The sequence below is a fragment of the Ctenopharyngodon idella genome, chromosome 11 (genome assembly GCF_019924925.1).
Source record: "Ctenopharyngodon idella isolate HZGC_01 chromosome 11, HZGC01, whole genome shotgun sequence".
Classification (NCBI taxonomy): Eukaryota; Metazoa; Chordata; class Actinopteri; order Cypriniformes; family Xenocyprididae; genus Ctenopharyngodon; species Ctenopharyngodon idella.
The window spans coordinates 17,609,013-17,634,444 of record NC_067230.1 but is presented as its reverse complement, the minus strand read 5'-3'; the positions used below and the strand labels follow the sequence as shown (position 1 = coordinate 17,634,444).

The window sequence follows — 25,432 nt, the reverse complement described above, 5'->3', positions numbered from 1 at the left end:
TTGCTTTTGTGTATTATTGCATTGCATTTGGTTTTGAGTACAGAACCTGATATGCCCTTTTATATTTCATATTGCAATAACAGTTTCTTGATAATAACCTGATTCATGTGTGAAAGGGTGAATTTAATCTTTCAGTTCAGTCCAGTGACATTTAAAATCGCCTCGGCTGGATTGAAACCGGTCAGAACATTATCAAATGACATTTCTGTATCAGAGAGAATGAATATCGTATAATAATATAGTGAAGTGTGGCAGAGCAGAAGAGGTCATGAAAATAATGTTAGTGCTGATAGTGACATCTAGAGCTTCGACGCGAAACGCGTTTTTATTTGTCAGATTTACGCTAATTATGCTTTAAAGCTCTTCGATTGCGATTAACTGGGATTTTATTATCTGTTGATTGATTATTATCAACTGCGTTTTAATAAAAACAACCGTTGAAATAGAACAATCAGCAACAATCAGCGACTATCACGTGATAGCTGTTACTTTTCTTAGCGCTGCTTTGGATGGACCGATCACAGCAATTTGCGTTGACTTGAGAATTAATTTTAGGAGATGCAGCCGTTTTCCATTTTTATTCCAGATTCAAATTAAGCAGGAAGTTAAACATTTAACTTTTAAGGAAAAAGAGTTTAACACACCCGCAGTAAAAAATAAAAAATAATAATAATAAAAAATGACGTCGACCCAGGAACTATGGAAGGTGTAGTTTACAATGAAGCCTCATTCTAATTGGCCGGAGCGACTCACGTGACCCTCGTCCTGTCACACGTGGGTTAAAATCTTTCCCGTGGCGCCGAAAGCAGTAACGTTACCTCACATTTTCAACAGGTCTAATCGTGCAAAATGAAGCGTTATTATCAAAACAAATGTTAATAAACATCTCTGTGGGACAGATATTACAGTTTAATGTCGGGGTTTAGTGTCTGAGCAGCAGGATGACACAGAAACAGCCGTTAGAGGTTCGGTTCGTGGCTGATGAAGATGTTTTGGATCATATTGTTGAGAAACAACAAGGTAAAAGTGTTTCTCTTAAATTTTACATTAATAACTTCATGAGATCGATATATGTGTGTTTTACCAAAACTTTCTATACACTCCATCAGCTTTTTGCTTTTACTTTTAAAACTATAAATTACCACACAAGCAGTATTTTTTGTTTTGTGATACCATACTTACCAAAATAATACTGTAGAAGTAGTACTATGGTATATGTATGGGAATACCATGGTATTTTGTTACCTGAGATATATATATATATATATATATATATATATATGTGTGTGTGTGTGTGTTATTTTAGTATCATTGAGATACTACTATAGTTTTATTAATATTTTGAATTAGTTTATTTCGAATTTATTTCAAGCAACATTTATGGTTTCAGTTTTTAATTTCAGTTAACTATAATAACACTGATATATATATATATATATATATATGTGTGTGTGTATTTTGTCAGCATCTTATGATTATGAATATGTCTCTACAGATATAAAAGTAGCTAATGGATCCGTACAGACGCTAGTGACCCTCAAAACCCCTCAGAAATCCAAAAGATCTCCTGAGGAGGAAGAGGATGATGATGAAGAGGTGTTTAATGAGCAGAACTATGTGGACGTTCTGTGCACTGGATCACAAGGTGAAGATTCACATCATCACTAACAGATCATGTGCCGTCAGCTGGTCATGTGCTCCGAATAAACCCGTCGGGAAGCAGATATATATGTGATATATTTGTACATGATTCGTCTCGTTGCTTGTTTATTTCCCAGATGAGAGTGAAAACGCAGCCGTCACGGCTGGATCGGCTGTCTTCTCGTTTCAGACCATCAAACGAGGGAATAAAATGGCTCAGATGGGTGAGTGGACACTAATCACACCACTCAATTAACACTCAAAAAAGCAGATCCGTGACTGATGACGAGTGTGTCGTGTGTTTGTCCAGCGTCTGAATGGGCTCGGACACCTGGGAAGAGCGTGACCTTCAGCACGTCAGACACCAACGAGGAGACGTCCAGCAAAAGTTCGTCCTGATCCTGTAGTTTGTTTTTATCCCTCTCTCAGTTTAAAGACTGACTCTCGTTTTCTCTGTCCGTCTCTCCAGAATCAGCCGGTCAGAACAAAACCCCTCAGAAGGTGAAACTGAAACACATTATAGGTTTTTACATGCGTTTGTGTTTTACTCACTTATAAACTCACGTCTGCTCAGGGAAAGAAGGTGCAGTTCATCTCCACGACACCCCACCGGCTGAGGAAGAGACTCGCAGGTTCGTTTGGGGTTTATTTTTAATTATTAACAATAAGAAGACAAACAACAAAACTAATCCATAATGACAGTGACATTAAACATGCAAAACATAAAGAGCAATACAATATTTTAATACAACAGCTTTAATTTATTTTTCGTTTTAGTTTTATTATAGTTTATTACATTTTAATTAGCTTTTATTTTTATATTTTTAGTTTTCATTTTAGTTTAGTTTTTAGTCATTTTCTGTCTTTTTCTTTTTTAGTTTTTTAGTTTTAAATATTGCTATTTAAGGTTAATTTATTTTTATTTCAGTTTTAGTTTTTATTTATTTACATTTATTAATTTTTGTGCTTCAACTTAAACTTATTTCAGTTTACTGCCAAGAAGTCAACATTTTTATTTTATTTTGGTTTAAGTTTTTCAAGTACTTGTTATATAATTGTTTTTATATATAAAAATATATATATATATATATATATATATATATATATATATGCATTATTAGTTATATAATTATAACTAATAATATTTTTTATTTCAGCTTATTATTAACAGAAATATTTATTTTTTATTAACAGAAACATTTTTATTAGGTTTAGTTATCGATAATAACCCTGCCATACAATATTATTTTCTTCCAAAAATAAATAAATACTAACAAAAATGTACAGGATAATAACTAAATTGGCAAAGAAAATTTACTTTAAATTCCAGAATAAATTCAGCACATAAATTACCCTAAAAATTACGCATTTAAGCTTACAAATAAAAGTCTTATAATTAACAAATCATTATTTGTATAGTTATTAGATTATAATAAATTAGTCATAATTTATTGATCTTATTGTAAAAAAAATTATATTACAATGAAAAGAATGTAATTGATTTATCTTAAAAAAAAAACCTCAAATTTTCCCTATTTAAAATGATATCTTCTCTAACTATTAAAATAGACATTTTTCTGACAAATAGTGTTTCAGATATGAAGGCTGTTAGTAATAGGTGTAAAAATAACCATTTATACTAAATAAGTAAATTTTACGTCTATAACTTCTAACTGTGAAACAGGATATTAAACTCAATATTGTTTTCTTCAGAATAACGTGCACTAGTCAATCATTCCCTGTTATGGATTTGTTTGTCTTGTAGTTTTGTGTTCGTGTGTGTATTTCCTGTCACCTGCGTCTCACAGATTGATGTTTTGTTGTAATTGTGGCGCAGCTCCGAACCTGAGGTCAGACAGCGAGAGCGACTTCTCACCCTCGAACTCTGAGGATGATGATGATGCTGAAGAACACGAGACCCCAAAACCCAAAACACCCAGTAAAAACGCTGCGGCCACATCCGCCGCCGCCCTCTATAAGACCCCCAGTAAGAAGGGCAAGAAAGAGGTGAGCGTTTCATCCTGACCTTTAACCTTCAGGTGACCCTGAAATTTATCATGAACGTTTACTTTAAGTCTGTATGTATAAATGTATATTATAAATACTTCTTGTATTCTTCTATAAATTTCCTCTTTCGCCCATGAATGCGACTCTTTCCCCTCAGTCTGATCTGGTGGAGGAATATTTCGAAGCTCACAGCAGCTCTAAAGTGCTGACGTCCGACCGGACGCTCCAGAAGCTCCAGACACCCAAACTGGACCGGGTCAGTGATCTTGAGCCGCCGCTGAGGATTATGGGATCTGTACGAGATCTAACGCAGGTGTTCGATTGTGTTTTGTAGGAAACTCTGCTCAGCCTTTTGAGGGACAACCCTCCACGATTTGCAGAAGAAATTAATCAGCTGAACGCAAAACATGAGAAGAACTTCGACCAGTGGATGCTGCAGCTGCAGTTGAGTGTCTGTCTGTGTGTGTGTGTGTGTGTGTGTGTGTGTGTGTGTGTGTGTGTGTGTGTGTGTGAGAGAGACTGTGTGTGAGAGTGCACATGCTCATCTGGTGTTTGTCTGGTAATATTGCAGCATGGGCTTTAACATCTTGATCTACGGTTTGGGCTCCAAGAAGCTTCTGCTGGAGAAGTTTCGCACGTCCATGCTGTCGGACTACGATCATGTGGTGGTCAATGGCTTCTTCCCCAGTATGACCCTCAAATCGGTCAGTTTATGTTTCTCTCGTCTGCCGCTTTAAATGTTCGCCAACAGCTTTGATCTGATTGTGATCATCTGAATCTTCCTGTAATCCTCCAGATCTTAAACAGCATCACTGCAGACGTGTTCCAACATGAGGGAAGTTTCCGTAATCCTGAAGACCAGGTCGACTTCATCGTCAAAACTCTCAAAGAAGGTACGGCTTGTGCATGACTGAACTCATCTCTGATGGTCTTCGGTGGCTGTAAGTCATGTGTTCTCATTCCAGACCCCAGCAATCACGTCTTTCTGATCGTCAATAACATCGACGGGCCCATGCTGAGGGGCGACAGGACCCAGCAGGCACTGGGGCAGCTGGCGGCGGTTCCCAACATGCACCTGCTGGCCTCCATCGACCACATAAACGCTCCACTCAGTCAGTCTCATGCTTTAGCTTTAGGATGATAACTATGGAAGCTTGTTTCTGACATGGAATACAATAAATTATAAAGGTAAAGGTTATTTTGCAATTTGGACTTTTTTTATTCTCACAATTCTAAGTTTAGACACAAACTCAGAATTGCGAGATATAAATAAACTTGCAATTACAAGAAATAACATCAGAATTTCAAAATATAAATTAAACACAATTGCGAGGAAAAAAGTCAGAATTGCGAAAGTTGTAAATTAAATGCAATAACGAGAAAAACTGGCAAAATTGCAACATAAACTTGCAATTGCGAGAAGTAATGTCAGAATTGCGAGATTTAAATGACGTAGTGAGAACATTTCCGAATTGCGAGTTATGAACTTGAAATTACAAGAAAAAATTTCAGAATTGCGAAAAAATAAACTTGCTATTGGGAGAATTAATGTCAGAACTAATGTCAGAACTGTGAAAATTAAACGTAATTGCGAGAAATATCAGAATCGCGAGATATAAATTAAACGCAATAGCGAGAAACAATGTCAGAATTACGAGTTATAAACTTCCAATTGTGAGATAAAAACATCAGAATTGCGGAAAAAATAAACTTGCAATTACAAGAAATAACGTCAGAATTCCAAAATATAAAATTAAACACAATTGTGAGGAAAAAAGTCAGAATTGCGAAAATTAAACTTGAAATTCTGAGGAAAAAATTCAGAATTACAAGTTATAAATTAAATGCAATAACGAGAAAAAAATGCCAGAATTGCAAGTTATAAACATGCAATTGCGAGAAATTATATTAGAATTGCGAGATATAAATTAAACGCAATAGTGATAAAATTTCAGAATTGCAAGTTATGAACTTGAAATTACAAGAGAAAATTTCAGAATTGCGAAAAAATAAACTTGCTATTGGGAGAAATAATGTCAGAATTGCGAAAATTAAACATGTAATTGTGAGAAATATTAGAATTGCGAGATATAAATTAGAGATATGAATTAAACACAATAGCGAGAAACAATGTCAGAATTACGAGGTATAAACTTCCAATTGCGAGAAAAAAACATCAGAATTGCGGAAAAATAAACTTGCAATTACAAGAAATAACATCAGAATTCAAAATATATAAAATTAAACACAATTGTGAGGAAAAATAAATAAAACTTGAAATTCGGAGGAAAAAATTCAGAATTACGAGTTATAACAAACGCAATAATGAGAAAAAATGGCAGAATTGCGAGTTATAAACGTACAATTGCGAGAAATTATATTAGAATTGAGAGATATAAATTAAACGCAGTTGCAAGAAAAAATGGCAGAATTGCAAAAATAAACGTACGATTGCGTAAAATAATGTCAGAATTGCGAGTTAATTGCGAAAAATAAATGCTATTGGGAGAAATAATGTCAGAAATGTGAAAAAAAGAATTATAAACTTACATTTGTGAGAAATAACGTCAGAACTGGAAAAAAATAAACTTGAAATTGTGAGGGGAAAAAAGTCAGAATTGCGAGTTATAAAGTGAGAATTGTGAGATAAAAACTCATAATTCTGAAATTTAAAAAAAGTCAGGATTGTAAGATAAAAAGTCGCAATTACCTTTTTTAAATTTTATTTAGTTTTTTAATTCTGTGGCAGAAGCAATCTTCCATAGATACTGATGTAATGGCCTTGTAATGTTCAGTAGATGTTGAACTCTGGATAAATGGAGACATGAATCCCTGTTTGTAATCAAACACCTGGTCTGTGTTCAGTCTGGGATCAGGCGAAGATGAGCATGTTCAACTGGCTGTGGTACGAAACCACGACGTACCTGCCGTATGCGGAAGAGACGTCGTATGAGAACTCTCTGCTGGTGCAGCAGACGGGGGCGCTGGCGCTCAGCTCGCTCACACATGTGCTGCGCTCCCTCACGCCCAACGCCAGGTGACCACACTTAAGCACTTTCAGAAATCATTTATGAAACACACGTGCAGCTGGATTTCATGCTGCGTCAAAAGTGAGGAACAAATCTGGAGTTACAAAGGCAGAAACTGACATTCATACGAAAAGTTTGAACTTTTTGCAGTCATACACCAGTATTTAATATATATATATTATAAATTGTTAGTAGGAATTTTCAGTTTTCAGAAACTATTTATACATTTACATGTACATATGAAATCCAATGGTAATTTTTGTATTGTATGATATAATGTTTGTAAAGTGTCAGTTGTGTCCATGTGATTTGCAGGGGAATCTTCAGATTACTGGCCGAGTTTCAGCTGGAGAACAAGGACAATCCTGCGTACACGGGTAAAACATCGTCTCTGCCGCCGAGTTCATTTATAATCAAGCTCCTGAATATTAAAACGTGATTGTTTTGTTGTTTTTTCAGGATTGTCTTTCCAGGATTTCTACCAGCGCTGTCGTGAGTCTTTCTTGGTGAACAGTGACATCACGCTGCGCACGCAGCTCACCGAGTTCAGAGATCACAAACTCATCCGAACCAAGAAGGTCAGAACTCGCCTGTCCCTTCATATGTGCAAAATAACTGAAGTGATTATTAAAGCAGCATTATTTGTGTGTCAGGGCGCCGACGGAGTGGAGTATCTCCTCATTCCGGTGGATAACGGGACTCTGACTGACTTTCTGGAGAAAAACGATGTGGAGTGAAACCGGGAAAACATCAATGCCCTCCACGTGAATAGCACTTGACCTTTCTGATGAATGACATGTCAACATTGTATCATAAATGATTTGGTTTTGTACTTCATGTTCAAGGAAACATGGCTGAAGGCGGCTGCAGGTTTAAACGACACTTAATTCATGTTTTTGCCACTTAATCATGTACAGTATTCTGTAAAATTGTGTAGGATCATGATGGAAACAATAAATATTCTTGTGCATTTGAATTTATTTACATATAAAATTACATTCTCATATGTATTATTTCAACACAAAATGTTGTTATACTTCTTTTAGATAATTACAAAGCAAAACATTTCATCCAAAATAGGAAAACGTCTTAGTTTGAACAGGAGAAGGCAACTTGGTAACAGTGAGCATGACAGATTCAAACAAACGAAAGCTTTTAACATTATTCATTAGTTTTGTCCTGTACAGAATCTACCTGAAGTACCGCAGTGATCTGACTGACGTCATTTAAATTGACTGAAATGTTAATATCCGAGATATTCTGCCTTGAACATAAAATAAACATATCTAAAGACGTTTGTTATAGAAATATGGGTAACACTGTTTAACAAGGTTTCATTTATTAACATTAAATACATTAGTTAAAATGAACTATAATTCTACAGCATTTATTATTAAAGTTAATTTGAACATGAACCAAAGTTGTGTTAACATTAATAAACTGTGAAACTAACATGAATGAACAACTATTTTTGCTGTAAGAAATATATTGCGCATGTTACCTAATGCATTAACAAATGAAACGTTATTGTAAAGTGTCACCAAAATATGTATGTCATTTTCCCAAAAGTAAACTCTGGCTGCTCATGGGCTGCTGGTTTAAATGTTTTCCACTGGTGAGTTTATGAACAGATGGGAGATTTCTCTCTCTGTCGACTGCGTGATCTGAGTTTGCTCTCTGTGACGGACTGAACAATTTTCAGCTCCTCGACGTCCAGATCCTTCAGCAGGAGGAGAACAGCCTCTAATGTGTGACTCTATGAAATGAGGAACACCGATGAGTTACATAAGAGCAGTGTTGGGGTAACACATTACAAGTAGCATGCATAATGCAATCATTACTTTTTTTATGTAACGAGTAAAGTAACGCATTACAAGTAACGTGCATAACGCAATCGGATTACTTTTTGATGCAGCGAGTAAAGTAGCGCATTACAAGTAACGCGCATAATGCAATCATTACTTTTTTGATGTAACGAGTAAAGTAACGCATTACAAGTAACGCGCATAACGCAATCGGATTACTTTTTTGATGTAACGAGTAAAGTAGCGCATTACAAGTAACGCGCATAACGCAATCTGATTACTTTTTTGATGTAACGAGTAAAGTAACGCATTACAAGTAACGTGCATAACGCAATCGGATTACTTTTTTGATGTAACGAGTAAAGTAGCGCATTACAAGTAACGCGCATAACGCAATCGGATTACTTTTTTGATGTAACGAGTAAAGTAACGCATTACAAGTAACGCGCATAACGCAATCGGATTACTTTTTTGATGTAACGAGTAAAGAAGCGCATTACGAGTAACGCGCATAACGCAATCTGATTACTTTTTTGATGTAACGAGTAAAGTAACGCATTACAAGTAACGCGCATAACGCAATCGGATTACTTTTTTGATGTAACGAGTAAAGAAGCGCATTACGAGTAACGCGCATAACGCAATCGGATTACTTTTTTGATGTAACGAGTAAAGTAGCGCATTACAAGTAACGCGCATAACGCAATCTGATTACTTTTTTGATGTAACGAGTAAAGTAATGCATTACAAGTAACGCGCATTACGCAATCCGATTACTTTTTTCATGTAACATACAAGTAATGTGCATTATGTAATTAATGTAATGCATTACTTCACTTGTAAGAGTCGTACAGTAGGTTATATAAACCATAATGTTAAGAGATCTTTTGTATGGCATACATAGCTAGGAAATATTCTAAGTGGTCAGAAAGAATATAATAATATTCTCATTGTGTTTTTAAAAGAAAATGGTGTATGTTATAAAGGCTGTGTTGTTGAATGCATTACTGCATTAAAAACTTGCAAAAGTAAAAAAATACCAGCACGGTCTGGAAGAGAGTGAGTCTCATCCAGAGAAAAATTTATAAAACGCATAACTTTCCATAAAAAGTAACTAAGTAACATAATTAGTTACTTTTTTAGGGAGTAACACAATATTGTAACACATTACTTTTAAAAGTAACTTTCCCCAACACTGCATATGAGCTGCTGCTGAATGAGCGAACAGTGTTTGTTTGTACCTTCCTCTTAAACGTGTCTCCGGCCTCTCGCGGGGACGACAGCGATGGGAACTTGTCTCTAGGCAGCAGCTTCATTCCCAGCTGAGCACGAATTTTACTGCACAGACATCAGCGTGTGTTCAGTTCACATCCACAGACAGAAACACAGCAGAAATAAAGGTCGGATCTTACTTCGTTTCCTCCATACTGTAATTAAGAGGGTCGCTCTCGGAGTCTGCTTCTGTATGGCCATTGGTTGAGCTGGTGGGGGCGGGGCTTGAAGGGCTCACAAGCTCCTCCCCTTCCTTTAATGCTTGTGCGAGTTCCTCCTCTGTAACCACTGACAGAACAAACTCATGAATATTCATATCTGGTACATGATTTCATCTGTCACTGTAACTCAGCTCACCCTGGTTGTCTAGTTTGTGCAGTCCAGGCAGGTTTCTGATGACGGTCAGGCGGTATGTGCTGGGGTCAGCAGTGTCGCAGCACGGGTTCTCGGCCAGCCACAGGACCTTCAGACAGCTCAGACTCTTCAGATGCCGGAGTTCAGACAGACTCTGAATGTTGTTGCGTCTCAGATAGAGCTCGCTGAGATGCTGACAGGACGAGATGTGCTTCAGAGAGGAGATCTGATTGGCACTGAGAGCACAGAGAGAGCCGCTGTTACTGATACATGAGGAGATTTATTATCAGTTATTGCCAGAAACTTCAAAACAAACCTCAGTGTGAGAACCTCGACGTTAGGAATCTGCTCAAATATGGAGATCTGTGGAGAATTGAACACATATATACACTTACTATGATAGATACTATGGTACTGAATGAATGGCATATTATATAATAGTTTGATATACTGTAATATATGAATATGGAAATCATTCAGTACCAATAATAACTATGGAATCCTATTTATGCCACATAAAAAAGAAATCATAATTATGACGTAAACAATTGAAATAATGACATTACAAAGATGAATATTGGAAATTGACATGCTAAGTGAAAATTATGACTTTATTAGTCATTGATTAATTGCGATAAATCACATCTAACAAAAGTTTGTGTGTGTGTATATATATAAATAATAGAAATATACACATATTTACAAACTTTTAAGTTAGATGCGATTAATTGATTCTACAGCACTACTTTTTTATCTCAAAAGTTTGACTTTTTAATCTTGTGACTTGGTATCATAATTTCGACTTTTTGTCATAATTATGACAAAAAAAATTGAAATTATGACATTACAAAGATATTTCTGAGATGAATATTGGAAATTGCCATGCTAAATCAAAATTATGACTTTATTAGTGCTGTCAAATCGATTAATCGCATCTAATATAAAAGATTGTGTATATATATATATATATAAATAATACAAATATACACATTTACAAACTTTTATATTAGATGCGATTAATCGCAATTAATTGATTTGACAGGACTACTTTTTATCTCATCATTTTGACTTTTTGTCATAATTATGACAAAAAAATTTAAATTATGACATTACAAAAGATATATTGCTGAGATGAATATTAGAAAAACTGACATGCTAAGTCAAAATTATGACTTTATTGGTGCTGTCAAATCGATTAATCGTGATTAATCGCATCTAATATAAAAGAGTGTGTGTGTGTGTGTGTATATATATATAATATATATTTACAAACTTTTATGTTAGATGCAATTAATCGCGATTAATTGATTTGAAAGCACTTTTTATCTCATAATTTTTTTTCAAAATGACTCATAATTTCGACTTTGTGTCATCATTCTGACTTTTTGTCATAAATATGACTTTTCATGTCATAATTAATACCAAAGCATGTTTTTTTTCTTCTGTGGCAGAAATATGCTTCCACAGACAATAGTGTTGAAATATAATGGCATTTATTTGCAATATAATGTTATTTTACACATTAAAAAGAAGAAGAAGATTCAATACTCACGTCTGTCAGATTACAGCCCCTGAAACACATGAAGGAATGATTAGAGAATGCAGTTATTCAGCACATATCCACACTGAAGATATCTAACTACAACCACACAGACTAAATGAATAATCATAATTAATGGTTCTCATCAGGCTAACCGCTAACAAACAGCAAAAAAAAACACACCAGCAGTTTAATTTCTTCACACTTTCCAGGTCTGATGCTTTAGCCCGAGCCAGAACAAGTTTGTGGGTTAATTTCATGTTGATAAATCGTAAGGTTTTATTTCGGAATGCGTCAATATTGATCCCAAACCCGCCTGGTTGACATCACATCGCTGCTGCTTCCCTCAGTCACCGCGCATGCGCGCCACTCCGCGTCTATGACAACAGCGCGTTTCCACCCGCTCAGTTCACAGTATGAGCTGCAGAGGGCGACAAAACACCAACAATTCATCTGATAGTTCTCGCGCAATAAAGCAGGAGTTTCAAACTTCTCGATGACCTCTAAATATGATGTTTCATTTGCTATTGGTCAATGTTTTTCCACTCTCACTAAACATTACATTACTCCTTTAACTCATTAACTTTAAATCGTTACACATAATGTCCTGAAATGAACTGCCTCAGTCAGCATTGAGGAATTCACTGGAATTCTTCATTTCATCGTGTAATTTCTCAGTTTAAGTCGATCATATGGAATCTTCGTGAGAGACAATTAGATGTTTTATGACTTGTTTTGTTCAAAAACAAGCAGAAAATCGAGGCAGGAACGCGCAGAACAAACAATAGGCGGAGCGAGACGCGCGTGCGTGCGCGCGCCGCCGACACAATTCGTGCGCTGCGTGCGGTGCATGTAAGAAGCTTTCACGGGAATCAGTCCGCAGGAAGCGAGCGTGTTTTCCGCTGTTAACGGGTTTATATCTGCGATCTTCCATCATGCATGTGGACTTTGAGAAGCTGCGGATGAGCGGCGCGGGGAGAGCCATCGCGGTTCTGACCAGCGGCGGGGACGCGCAGGGTAAAAAGATAATAACAGCGAATAAAATGGCTCTGACAGCACAATCCACTGACGCGAGAGTGCGATGCATTTAAACGCGTCTCACACATTCTTTCTCATATGATGCACGAAATGCATAATAAATATAGGGATCATAAACAGCCCGTGTGTCTTACTACCTGTTGTAGAGGAATCCAGCCGTGCAAACACCTCATTTAATGCTGATAAAACTCCTGCACTGCGGGTTTCATGTGTTACTAATGCAAAATGTGCTCTGATTAGTGTGTTTTGGGTCATTTCCTGATTTTCTCTGTTCTTTCTGTGTCAGAAGAGGGTAAATATCTGGAGCATAAGTAATGCATGAACTGACTGTTATGCAACTTATCTGAGCAGCACTTTCTGTCATGAGCCTTTTAAATTTGCATTGCATGTTGTGTTGCCAGATTGCACTGTGCTTTGCATAGACAATTTTCCCCAGTTGATATATCTGTAGTTGTTGCAATAAACACAAATAAACAGACATGATCTCACTTTTAGATGCACTTTTCAGAGTGAAATGCATCATGATGTGTGTGATTTCCTGCAGGGATGAATGCGGCTGTTCGTGCTGTAACACGCATGGGCATTTTTGTGGGCGCCAAAGTGTACCTGATTTATGAGGTAGGAGATGTTCTGCACACTAGAGTCACTGAGAGCCGGTTCTGTGATTGTGACGGGTGTCTTTCTCTCAGGGTTATCAAGGACTGGTGGATGGAGGCGACCATATCAAACTCGCCAACTGGCAGAGCGTCACCAACATCATTCAACTTGTAAGTCTGAGACGCTTGTTTCCATGTTCAAATGTGATTTCATGTTGATTTTAACAGCCAAATAAGTTCCAGGAAACGCTGAGCTGTCAGTCATCCTCCTGACTGACAGCAGCAGGATTGAGATTAAAGCAGCAGATTGAATGTCAGATTACAGCAGCGTCTGCGCTCACACACACACACACACACACACATCTGCAGACTAATCAAGAGCACAGCTGTGTTCAGAGAGGATTATGAGCACGATTCACAGTATTATTCAGTTTAGTTTAAAGGGGACCTATAACGCCCCTATTTGGGTGTGAGCAAAAACACGCCGTTTTTGTGTGTGTCCCTTTAAATGCAAATGAGCTGCTGCTTCCGCCCCCTTTCCAGAAGAGGGCGGAGCTTTAACAGCTCACGCTTCGGTCGCTCAACAACAACAAAACTGGAGAATCTCACGCAGCAAAAAAGACGATGGTGTTCAGCCTTACATTGTTCAAACCGGAGTCGACACTGATGGAGAGACTCAGGAAGAAGTTACAACTTTTAGACGTTTCTGAATGGTTAGTGGATAAATTTATGTAGTTGCTGTGGAGTTGATTCAACTCATCCACTAGCATGTGTCGTCATGTTAATCTTTTGTGTTGAATTGACCCTCGTTTGTGAAGCAGTCCGGCGTAAAATGACGGCATGTCAACAACACTCTACTACAACAACTCTTCCTCTTCTCTAAAGCAGCCCAACATGGCCCCGCCCCCTTTGTTGTGTGTTCTCGGGGGCGGGGTTTATGTAAATTTTAGGGTTTGTGATGTCACTAACCTTAGAAGAAGCTCGTTGTAGTCCCTACCAGCCGTTTGTTGTAGTCCTTAAATTGCATTGAACTTGGAGTGTCGTAACTTTGCAGATGTTGTTTATGCTCAAACAGCAAAATTACACACTAACTAAAGTTAAAAAGGTCAAAGCATAATAAACCACCCCTTTAAAAACAGTGGGATAAAGTGTGCACTAAGCCTTTCAAACAGTAGTTTGCTCACAACATTCAGTTGTGTGTTTTCACTCTGTCATCAGGGCGGCACCATCATCGGCAGCGCCCGCTGTAAAGCCTTCACCACGCGAGAGGGCCGTCTGTCAGCGGCGTTCCACCTGGTCCAGCGCGGCATCACCAACCTGTGTGTGTGTGGAGGAGACGGCAGCCTGACGGGGGCCAACATCTTCCGCAGCGAGTGGAGCCACCTACTGGCAGAGCTGGTGCAGCAGGGTACACACACACACACACACACACACACACACACATACTCTCTCTCTCTGTTGTGTGTCACACAGTTCCGCTCCAGTTGCTTTAGTGCAGCACCATCAATAGCGTCAGTGTTTGTGTTTCATTAGAAGCTGCCAGGATCTCCTGTGTCCCTCCTTCACAACAAACTCTCATGCTGCACTTCAATTACAAAACACCCCAATCTGTCTTCAGTAGACAGTGAGAGACGAAGATTGAAGAAGCTGATAGTGTGTGTGTGTGTGTGTTTCAGGCCGGATCACGGACTCTCTGGCGCAGCAGTTCACTCATCTGAACATCGTGGGTTTGGTCGGATCCATTGATAATGATTTCTGTGGAACTGACATGACAATCGGAGCCGATTCTGCTCTGCATCGAATCATGGAAGTTATTGATGCCATCACAACCACGGCACAGAGGTCACACACACACACACACACACAAAACATGCGTAAAGCACACAGATTTGTATTCGGGCTGAATAAGTTCTTCTCTAACTAAAAACATGCTGTCTGATATGATGCTGCCAGTGACACAACGACATTAATAATTCCTACGTTATTGGAACAGAAATATACTGATGTCTGGACTCTAATCACAGCAAATGCTCTTTCCATGAATATGCATGTGTTTAGTCACTCACTCATACACTTGTGTTTCAGTCATCAGAGGACGTTTGTGCTGGAGGTGATGGGACGCCACTGCGGGTGCGTCTGATTTACTTCCTCAACTGTTTTACACTTCATAAAGGACTCTGGTCTGATCCGGTCTGTGGTTCTGCAGGTATCTGGCGGTGGTTTCCGCTCTGGCGTCTGGAGCCGACTGGCTCTTCATCCCGGAGGCTCCGCCGGAGGACGGCTGGGAGGATCACATGTGCGCTCGACTGGGAGAGGTGAGACGCTTCTGACGCTAATGGCCGCACCGTTCGGGGAAAGATCATTGCGTTATTCCTGATAAAAATTGCGATTTTAAAAAAGAAAATCCAGGTTGTGAAAAACAGTCACAGCCTTTGTGATCTGATAATCGCACTAATCGCGTCATATCACCATTTCAGTTTTATTTCGAATAATCCTGCAATATTTTGGTTTGTAGAAAGTACCTGACTTTACTGACTGTATGAATGTGTGTGTGATTTCAACAGAGTCGCAGTAAAGGTTCCCGTCTGAACATCGTGATCATCGCAGAAGGAGCCATCGATAAACATGGGCAGCTGATCTCGTCCAACTATGTCAAAGATGTAAGACTGTCAGAGGCAGATGATGTCAGTTGTGTGAGATCTTCAGACGCTTGTTCTTACCGTGTGTGTGTGTGTGTGTGTGTGTGTGTGTGTGTGTGCGCGCAGCTGGTGGTTCAGCGGTTGGGTTACGACACACGGGTCACTGTGCTGGGTCACGTTCAGAGGGGAGGAACGCCGTCCGCCTTCGACAGAGTCCTGGTGAGACAATATTCATCTTATTCTTAATGTAAGAGCGGCACAACCATTGTGTCTTACTCTGGATGCAGCAGTTGAATAAAACATGAAGGGTTTGTCTGTTACGTTGTTTATTTTATTAATTATTTTATTTTTTTTGTCTCTTTCTTTTGTATGGAAGCTTGTTTTTGCCAGGGAATAAAAAAACGAAATTCTCACACTTTTTATCTCGCAATTTTGACTATTAAAAAAAGTCAGAATTGCAAAATATAAAGTCAGAATTGTGAGAAATGAAGAATAAGAATCACAAGATAAAAAGTCAAAATCACAAGAAACGAAGTCAGAATTGCGAGAAATAAAGTCAGAATCGCAAGAAAAGTCAGAATCGCAAGAAATAAAGTCAGAATTGCGAGAAACAAAGTCAGAATCGCGAGAAACAAAGTCAGAATCATGAGAAACAAAGTCAGAATCGCGAGAAACAAAGTCAGAATCACGAGAAATAAAGTCAGAATCGCAAGAAAAGTCATAATCTCAAGAAATAAAGTCATAATCGCGAGAAATAAAGTCAGAATTGCAAAGTCATAATCGCGAGAAATAAAGTCAGAATTGCGAGAAATAAAGTCAGAGTAGCAAGAAAAGTCATAATCGCGAGAAACAAAGTCAGAATTGCGAAGTCATAATCATGAGAAACAAAGTCAGAATTGCGAAGTCAGAATCGCGAGAAACAAAGTCAGAATCGCGAGAAACAAAGTCAGAATTGCGAAGTCATAATCGTGAGAAACAAAGTCAGAATCGCGAGAAACAAAGTCAGAATTGCGAAGTCAGAATCACGAGAAACAAAGTCAGAATCACGAGAAACAAAGTCAGAATCACGAGAAACAAAGTCAGAATTGCGAAGTCATAATCATGAGAAACAAAGTCAGAATTGCGAAGTCAGAATCGCGAGAAACAAAGTCAGAATCGCGAGAAACAAAGTCAGAATTGCGAAGTCATAATCGTGAGAAACAAAGTCAGAATCGCGAGAAACAAAGTCAGAATTGCGAAGTCAGAATCACGAGAAACAAAGTCAGAATCACGAGAAACAAAGTCAGAATTGTGAGAAACAAAGTCAGAATCACGAGAAACAAAGTCAGAATTGCGAAGTCATGATCGTGAGAAACAAAGTCCGAATTGCGAAGTCATAATCGTGAGAAACAAAGTCAGAATTGCAAGAAACAAAGTCAGAATCACGAGAAACAAAGTCAGAATTGCAAGAAACAAAGTCAGAATTGCGAAGTCATAATCGTGAGAAACAAAGTCAGAATTGCGAAGTCAGAATTGCGAAGTCAGAATTGCGAAGTCAGAATTGCGAAGTCAGAATTGCGAAGTCAGAATCGCGAGAAACAAAGTCAGAATTGTGAGAAACAAAGTCAGAATTGCGAAGTCATGATCGTGAGAAACAAAGTCAGAATTGCGAAGTCATGATCGTGAGAAACAAAGTCAGAATCACGAGAAACAAAGTCAGAATTGTGAGAAACAAAGTCAGAATTGCGAAGTCATAATCGCGAGAAACAAAGTCAGAATCGCGAGAAACAAAGTCAGAATTGCGAAGTCATGATCGTGAGAAACAAAGTCAGAATTGCGAAGTCAGAATCGCGAGAAACAAAGTCAGAATCGCGAGAAACAAAGTCAGAATCGCGAGAAACAAAGTCAGAATCGCGAGAAACAAAGTCAGAATCGCGAGAAACAAAGTCAGAATTGCGAAGTCATGATCGTGAGAAATAAAGTCATAATCGTGAGAAACAAAGTCAGAATCGTGAGAAACAAAGTCAGAATTGCGAAGTCATGATCGTGAGAAATAAAGTCATGATCGTGACAAATAAAGTCATAATCGTGAGAAACAAAGTCAGAATCGTGAGACACAAAGTCAGAATTGCAAAGTCAGAATCGCGAGAAACAAAGTCAGAATTGTGAAGTCAGAATCGTGAGAAACAAAGTCAGAATCACGAGAAACAAAGTCAGAATTGTGAGAAACAAAGTCAGAATTGCGAAGTCATAATCGCGAGAAACAAAGTCAGAATTGCGAAGTCATGATCGTGAGAAACAAAGTCAGAATTGCAAAGTCAGAATCGCGAGAAACAAAGTCAGAATCGCGAGAAACAAAGTCAGAATTGCGAAGTCATGATCGTGAGAAACAAAGTCAGAATTGCGAAGTCAGAATCGCGAGAAACAAAGTCAGAATCGCGAGAAACAAAGTCAGAATCGCGAGAAACAAAGTCAGAATTGCGAAGTCAGAATCGCGAGAAACAAAGTCAGAATCGCGAGAAACAAAGTCAGAATTGCGAAGTCATGATCGTGAGAAATAAAGTCATGATCGTGAGAAATAAAGTCATAATCGTGAGAAACAAAGTCAGAATCGTGAGAAACAAAGTCAGAATTGCGAAGTCAGAATCGCGAGAAACAAAGTCAGAATTGTGAAGTCAGAATCGTGAGAAACAAAGTCATAATCGTGAGAAACAAAGTCAGAATTGCGAGAAACAAAGTCAGAATTGTGAAGTCAGAATCGCGAGAAACAAAGTCAGAATTGCGAAGTCATAATCGTGAGAAACAAAGTCAGAATTGTGAAGTCAGAATCGCGAGAAACAAAGTCAGAATTGTGAAGTCAGAATCGCGAGAAACAAAGTCAGAATTGTGAAGTCAGAATCGCGAGAAACAAAGTCAGAATTGTGAGAAACAAAGTCAGAATTGCGAGAAACAAAGTCAGAATTGCAAAGTCAGAATTGCAAAGTCAGAATCGTGAGAAACAAAGTCAGAATTGCGAGAAACAAAGTCAGAATTGTGAAGTCAGAATCGCGAGAAACAAAGTCAGAATTGCAAAGTCAGAATTGCGAGATAAAAAGTCAGAATGACAAAAAATGAAGTAAGATTCACAAAAAACTAAGCCAGAATCGTGAGATAAAAGTCAGAATAGCGAAATCGGAATCACAAGATAAATCAGAATAGCGAAAGTCAGAATTGCGAGAAATAAATTCAGAATTGCGAGATAAAAGGTCACAATTACCTTCTTTTATTTTTTTATTCTGTGGTCGAAACAAGATTCCATTCTTTTGTGATTCTTCTGGTGTGTTTTATTATTGTCATTTGTTTTGGGAAAAGAGAAAACTGGAATGATATCCCAAAGAATGTTATCTGGCCCTTGTGTCCCCTGCTTTAATGTGTGTGTGTGTGTGTGTGTGTGTGTAGAGCAGTAAGATGGGTGTGGAAGCCGTGGTGGCGCTGCTGGAAGCCACTCCGGAGACTCCGGCGTGTGTGATCGGCCTGTCGGGGAATCAGGCCATGCGTCTGCCGCTCATGGAGTGTGTGAACATGGTGAGTCACACACTGAACATGCCGCGACCCTTGACCTTCAGTGTGTTTGAGCAGTGGACAGTGACCCATACAGAGAATCCAAATGCAACTCTGTGTTTTTGTTTGTGTGTTTTTAGACGAAAGAGGTTCAGAAAGCCATGAATGAAAAGAGATTTGAAGAGGCTATTCAGTTACGTGGAAAGTGAGTTTCGCTCATTCGTTTTGTTTGTTGTTGATCTGAATGAATCTCTGAAGTGATTCGTCGATTATTACCTCCTCACAGGAGCTTTGAGAACAACTGGAACACGTACAAGCTGTTAGCTCATCAGAAACCGGCTCAGTCGAAGGTGCGAAACTCCACGTCTTTGTTTTCAATCACAATATGCTTCAACATGAAGTCAAAAACACCCTAAATAACTGTCTCCTACATTATCCTGAAGAATTCTGTTTTTAAACATCTTAAATATTGTTTGTATATACATACACATACATACAAGTATAAATACATGTGTTTTGTTTGTGTGTGTTTTTGTCTGTGTGTGTGTGTGTGTTTCTCCAGAGCAATCACTCTATGGCGATTCTGAACGTCGGCGCTCCGGCCGCGGGGATGAACGCAGCGGTGAGGTCAGCGGTCAGGGTGGGACTCGCTCAGGGTCACAGGGTTTACACCGTCCACGACGGCTTCGAGGGTCTGGCCAAAGGCGCGGTGAGAAACACACACACACACACACGTCTGATCTCTCTCTGAGCTCGGCTTCATCTGATGGACTGACACTGATCTGTTCCTGCAGTTGACCGAGGTTCACTGGCATGATGTGGCGGGCTGGACGGGGCAGGGAGGGTCACTGCTGGGCACCAAACGGTCAGTTCGCTGCGTTATCGGGCATCAAATCAGCTCTTTCCTGTTTATCCAGGAGGATGTTTGTGTCCTAATCACACACAACAGCAACGAGTGACATGCTGCTTGGTTTCTGTGTCTGTTGTGTCAAGCCACGCCCACAATATGATTTCATTGGTCCAACTTGCTCCCCATATCTGAATATTAAACATCACATACATTCTGATTGGCTTAGATTTTGTTGCCACATTTTTACTTTTAGTTTGCTGGAAACTTGATATGATTCACTTGGTTAAAACATCAACCCTCAACCCTTTTGAGGAAAACATTCCAGGATTTTTCTCCATATAGTGGACTTCACTGGGGTTCAACGGGTTGAAGGTCCAAATGTCAGTTTCAGTGCAGCTTCAAAGAGCTCTACATGATCCCAAACGAGGAATAAGAGTCTTATCTAGAGAAACCATCGGACATTTTCTAAAAAAAAATAACAATTTATATACTTTTTAACCACAAATGCTCGTCTTGCACTGCTCTGAGATGCTCCACGCATTACGTAATCACGTTGGAAAGGTCAGAAATCCTGGAATGTTTTCCTCAGAAACCTTCATTTCTTTTCAACTGAAGAAAGAAAGACGTGAACATCTTGATGACATGGAGGTGAGTAAATTATCAGGACATTTTCATTATGAAGTGAACTAATCCTTTAATGTTTTATCTTTGTTTAGAACTCTTCCCAACTCCTGCATGGAGAGCATCGTGGCGAATATTGGCAAATTCGGCATCCAGTCGCTGCTGGTGATTGGTGGATTTGAGGTACAGATTGAATTGTGCTCTGAATCTCGTGTGTGTGTGTGTGTGTGTGTGTGTGTGTGTTTGATGTTGTTGTTTACTCCTGCAGGCGTATGAAGGAGTTCTTCAGCTGGTTGAAGCTCGAGGTCACTATGATGAACTCTGTATCGCCATGTGTGTGATTCCGGCTACGATCAGTAACAATGTTCCGGGCACAGACTTCAGTTTGGGAGCAGACACCGCAGTGAACGCCGCCATGGAGGTGAGACTCGCTCGGCTCGGCTGGTGTACGGGTCAGTCCTGTGTGTCTAAAGTTCTCTGTGTCTGTTTGTTCAGAGCTGCGACAAAATCAAGCAGTCAGCGTCTGGAACCAAACGCCGCGTCTTCATCGTGGAGACGATGGGCGGATACTGTGGTTACCTAGCAACCACCACCGGCATCGCCGTGGGCGCAGACGCCGTCTACATCTTTGAGGAGCCGTTTAACATCCATGAGCTGGAGGCACGTTCTCCATCACTCCGTCGGCATATTAGAATGATTTCTGAAGGATCATGTGACACTGAAGACTGGAGTAATGATGCTGAAAATTCAGCTTTGATCGCAGGAATAAATTATATTTTACTATATATTCACATAGAAAACAGCTGATTTGGATTATAATAATATTTAACTATTTTTACTGTATTTTTGATCAAATAAATACAGCTGTAGTGAGCAGAAGAGACTCTCTCAGACCTTTAATTATTCATCATGTAAAATCAGACCTTTTAAACTCTTCACTGTTTCTCTCTCAGACGAACGTGGAGCATCTGACGGACAAAATGAAGAATGATATCCAGAGAGGACTAGTGCTGAGGTAACGCATCCCACAATCCTACAGGACTCGTTCTGTGAGAACTAAAGCTCGTTTGTTAATCTGTGATTGGTGTTTCTCTGCAGGAATGAGAAGTGTCACAAGCACTACACCACTGACTTCATCCACAACCTGTACTCCGCCGAGGGCAAAGGCGTCTTCGACTGCAGGGTCAATGTCCTGGGTCACCTGCAGCAGGTGAGGGATCATGTGACCAGCGTCCAGATGAATCCTGTCAGATTCAGTCGCTCCAGTGGACGTGGAAATTCATAGTTTGATGAGGCTGTTGTTCATGTGTTTGCCTGATTGTTTTGAGAGAGCGCCGCAGGAGTGTGTTCAGTTCTCGTCACGTGTCGTTTCCTGTTTAGGGTGGCGTTCCCACTCCATTTGACAGGAATTTCGGCACTAAGCTGGGAGTGAAGTCCGTTCTGTGGCTCACGGAGAAGATGAACGACACGTACAGACAGGGTGAGCTTACTGTCAACTAAAAATACAATTTTCTTAAGCTGAAATAAATTCAAATTATAAAAAACTTAAATGAAAATTAGAAAAGTTGCTTAGAAACTAAATGAAATGTTTTACTAAAATTACTAAAACTGAACTAAATATAATTTAAAGTTAATGATAAAAGTACATAGCAAAATTACTAAACCTGAAATAAATATAAATTACAGCTAAATAAAAATATTTAAAAATAATAATAATAATAAAATAAAAGCACATAAAATTACAAAATCTGAAATGATTATAAATTACAATAGAATTAAAAAAAATTAAAATGCTGAAAGCAAATAATATTACAGAAACTTAAATAAACATAAATTACAACTAAATAGAATTTTTAAAAAATGATAAAATCACATAAAATTACAAAAACATAAATATAAATTTCAACTAAATAGATTTTTTTTTAAAAATAAAATAAGCACATAAAATTACTAAAACTGAAATAAATGAATTAAATAAATATAAATTACAACTAAATAGATTTTTTTTAAATTAAATGATACAAGCACAAAATTACAAAAACTGAAATAAATATAAATTACAACTAAATAGAATTTTTTGAAAAATGATAAAAGCATATACAATTACAAAAACTAAAATAAACAAATTACAACTAAATATATTTTTTAAAATACAATAAGCACAAAATTACAAAAAACTTAAATATAAATTACAACTAAATAGAATTTTTAAAAAAATTATAAAATCACATAAAATTACAAAAACATAAATATAAATTACAACTAAGAATTTTTTGAAAAATAAAATAAGCACATAAAATTACAAAAAACTGAAATAAATATAAATTACAACTAAATAGATTAAAAAAAATGATAAAAGCACAAAATTACAAAAACTGAAATAAATATAAATTAGAAATATTTTTTTAAAAATAGCTTTAAAATATTAATAAATACTATAATAGTATAAATAAATCTTACTATAAATAGAACTAAAATAACAGCAAATATAAATACAAGAAATGTGTGTATAATACAGGATTCCCTGGAAATATCATGTATTTTTAAAATAGTATTTTGCAAGTCATGGGAAACACAGATGAGTTTCTGTAGTGAATCATGTGATCTTGTGTCGAATCGAGTTTTGTTTACAAGCCAAAGATTCGTTCATTTCAGTGAATCGCTTCAGAATGATTCTTTAGAACCCTGATAATACTTAGATATTTTCTGAATAACAACAGAAAAATGAATGTCAAGTACATTTAAATGAATTTATTAGATAATAAAATGAACTGTGAACATCTGTCGGTGAACTGCAGGCCGTGTGTTTGCGAACGCTCCGGATACGGCCTGTGTGATCGGCATGAAGAAGAAAGTCATGTCATTCAGTCCCGTCACCGAACTCAAGACACACACCGACTTCGAGTAAGTGCCACACGAATAATCGACGGCATCCACCTGCATGCGTTTCTAGCTATGCGTTACTGATGGTGTGTGTGTGTGTGTGTGTGTGTGTGTGTGTAGGCACAGGATGCCGAAGGAGCAGTGGTGGCTGAACCTGCGGCCCATGCTGAAGATGTTGGCCAAGTATCAGACCAGCTTTGACGAGTACGTGACAGGAGAAATCGAGCATGTGACGCGTCGCACCCTCAGCATGGAGACTGGGTTTTAAACAGCAGCACACTCTCTCCAGAAGAGGGCGCTAGTGTTAACAATCCTCCCTCAGCCCGAGACCAAACTAACCTCTGACACCTGTGTTTATGATCAACTGAACTATCAGTGTTCATCAGTTACATTCATCAGGAAGTGAAATGTGGAATAACTCAGATATTGACCAGATTAATGTAATGTTGTATTCGTGCTCGAGCCGTCTGTTGTGCCTTTGTCTTGTATTATTAGTTTTTAACATCTGGCCTGCTGTAAATGTGAATCTTTATATTTCAGCTTGAGTTTGAGTCAAAGAGATTTCATGTTTTGTCATAAAGGAAGTGCACTACAGTCTCAGTCAAATGATTTATATGTGAAATGTGAAAGATCTTGTTGATTTTCTGATGTGTTTGAATCAGTGGTTTGTGGAAACAGTCTTTTTGTCAGGATTTTCCTCTGATTTTGTATTTGTCAGGATTTTCCTCTGAACTGACCTGTAGAAATGCTGCCATTTTGTACCCCTAAATCATGTTTACAGATTAATATGTTAGATTTGCATGTCTGAAGTTTTAAAGATGTGCTTCAGTAAATAAACCTGACAGAAATAAATATGGATATTTTCTGCTGATTAACCCAAAAGTTTCTGTGTTTTTATGTACTATATTTTCACCATACTTTTACTGGAGCAGCATAAAATCATAGTGACAACATACCTACAGTTATTTTATTATGAATTATAATTCATTTATTTGAAGAATATAATATAAAAATGATATACTTATAATTATACACGCATATATATTTATAATCAATATACAATAATATATATGTATTATAATTTAGTTAATATACTATAAATATGATATAATTGTATATATAAAATATATAATATATATATAATTACATCAAATAATGTATATTATATATATATATATATTATAAATATATTAAGTAAATAATATTATTTTATAAATATATTAAATAAATAATATTATTTTATTATATATAATTTTATAATTATATAATACATAATTATTTAAATGATACAGTTATATACATATAACAAAATAATATCTTATATATGATATGTATATATAATATTATTTAAAGAAATTATATTTTATAATTGTATAATTTAATAATATTATTTTATAAATAAACTATATATATATATATACACACACACACACATATTATTTTATAAATATATTAAATAAATAATATTTTATTATATACAATTTACATAATTATTTAAATTATAACAAAATAATATCTTATATATAATATTATATATTTAATATTATTTAAAGAAATTATATTTTATAATTATATAATTTAATAATATTATTTTATAAATATATTAAATATATATAATTTAAAGAAATTATATTTTAT

At 37.3% G+C, this 25,432-nt stretch overlaps 3 protein-coding genes across 3 annotated transcripts; 2 read left to right on the top strand and 1 right to left on the bottom strand.

Moving 5' to 3' along the window:
* The first annotated feature begins 757 nt into the window (after positions 1–757).
* On the top strand, positions 758–7,653 carry orc2 (origin recognition complex, subunit 2). The gene is made up of 16 exons (XM_051913203.1): positions 758–1,020; positions 1,496–1,645; positions 1,779–1,865; positions 1,952–2,029; positions 2,111–2,142; positions 2,216–2,273; positions 3,479–3,648; positions 3,806–3,904; positions 3,983–4,092; positions 4,220–4,352; positions 4,445–4,541; positions 4,614–4,760; positions 6,514–6,685; positions 6,993–7,054; positions 7,137–7,255; positions 7,331–7,653. Exons 1-16 carry the CDS (start codon positions 942–944, stop codon positions 7,412–7,414), a joined length of 1,677 nt encoding a protein of 558 aa, XP_051769163.1. The 5' UTR covers positions 758–941; the 3' UTR covers positions 7,415–7,653.
* cfap410 (cilia and flagella associated protein 410) lies at positions 7,636–12,088 on the bottom strand. Its single transcript, XM_051913227.1, has 7 exons — positions 11,832–12,088; positions 11,661–11,679; positions 10,425–10,471; positions 10,112–10,344; positions 9,895–10,042; positions 9,724–9,820; positions 7,636–8,433 (listed from the first exon to the last, which is right to left on the bottom strand). Exons 1-7 carry the CDS (start codon positions 11,906–11,908, stop codon positions 8,299–8,301), a joined length of 756 nt encoding a protein of 251 aa, XP_051769187.1. The 5' UTR covers positions 11,909–12,088; the 3' UTR covers positions 7,636–8,298.
* A 355-nt stretch (positions 12,089–12,443) lies between these two features.
* pfklb (phosphofructokinase, liver b) lies at positions 12,444–24,676 on the top strand. The gene is made up of 22 exons (XM_051913199.1): positions 12,444–12,665; positions 13,231–13,304; positions 13,376–13,453; positions 14,501–14,690; positions 14,959–15,124; positions 15,368–15,412; positions 15,489–15,597; positions 15,847–15,942; positions 16,048–16,140; positions 19,339–19,464; positions 19,581–19,645; positions 19,727–19,790; positions 20,003–20,149; positions 20,235–20,305; positions 21,007–21,094; positions 21,180–21,332; positions 21,407–21,571; positions 21,865–21,926; positions 22,010–22,121; positions 22,292–22,391; positions 23,710–23,815; positions 23,915–24,676. Exons 1-22 carry the CDS (start codon positions 12,584–12,586, stop codon positions 24,060–24,062), a joined length of 2,340 nt encoding a protein of 779 aa, XP_051769159.1. The 5' UTR covers positions 12,444–12,583; the 3' UTR covers positions 24,063–24,676.
* The last annotated feature ends 756 nt before the right edge of the window (positions 24,677–25,432 follow it).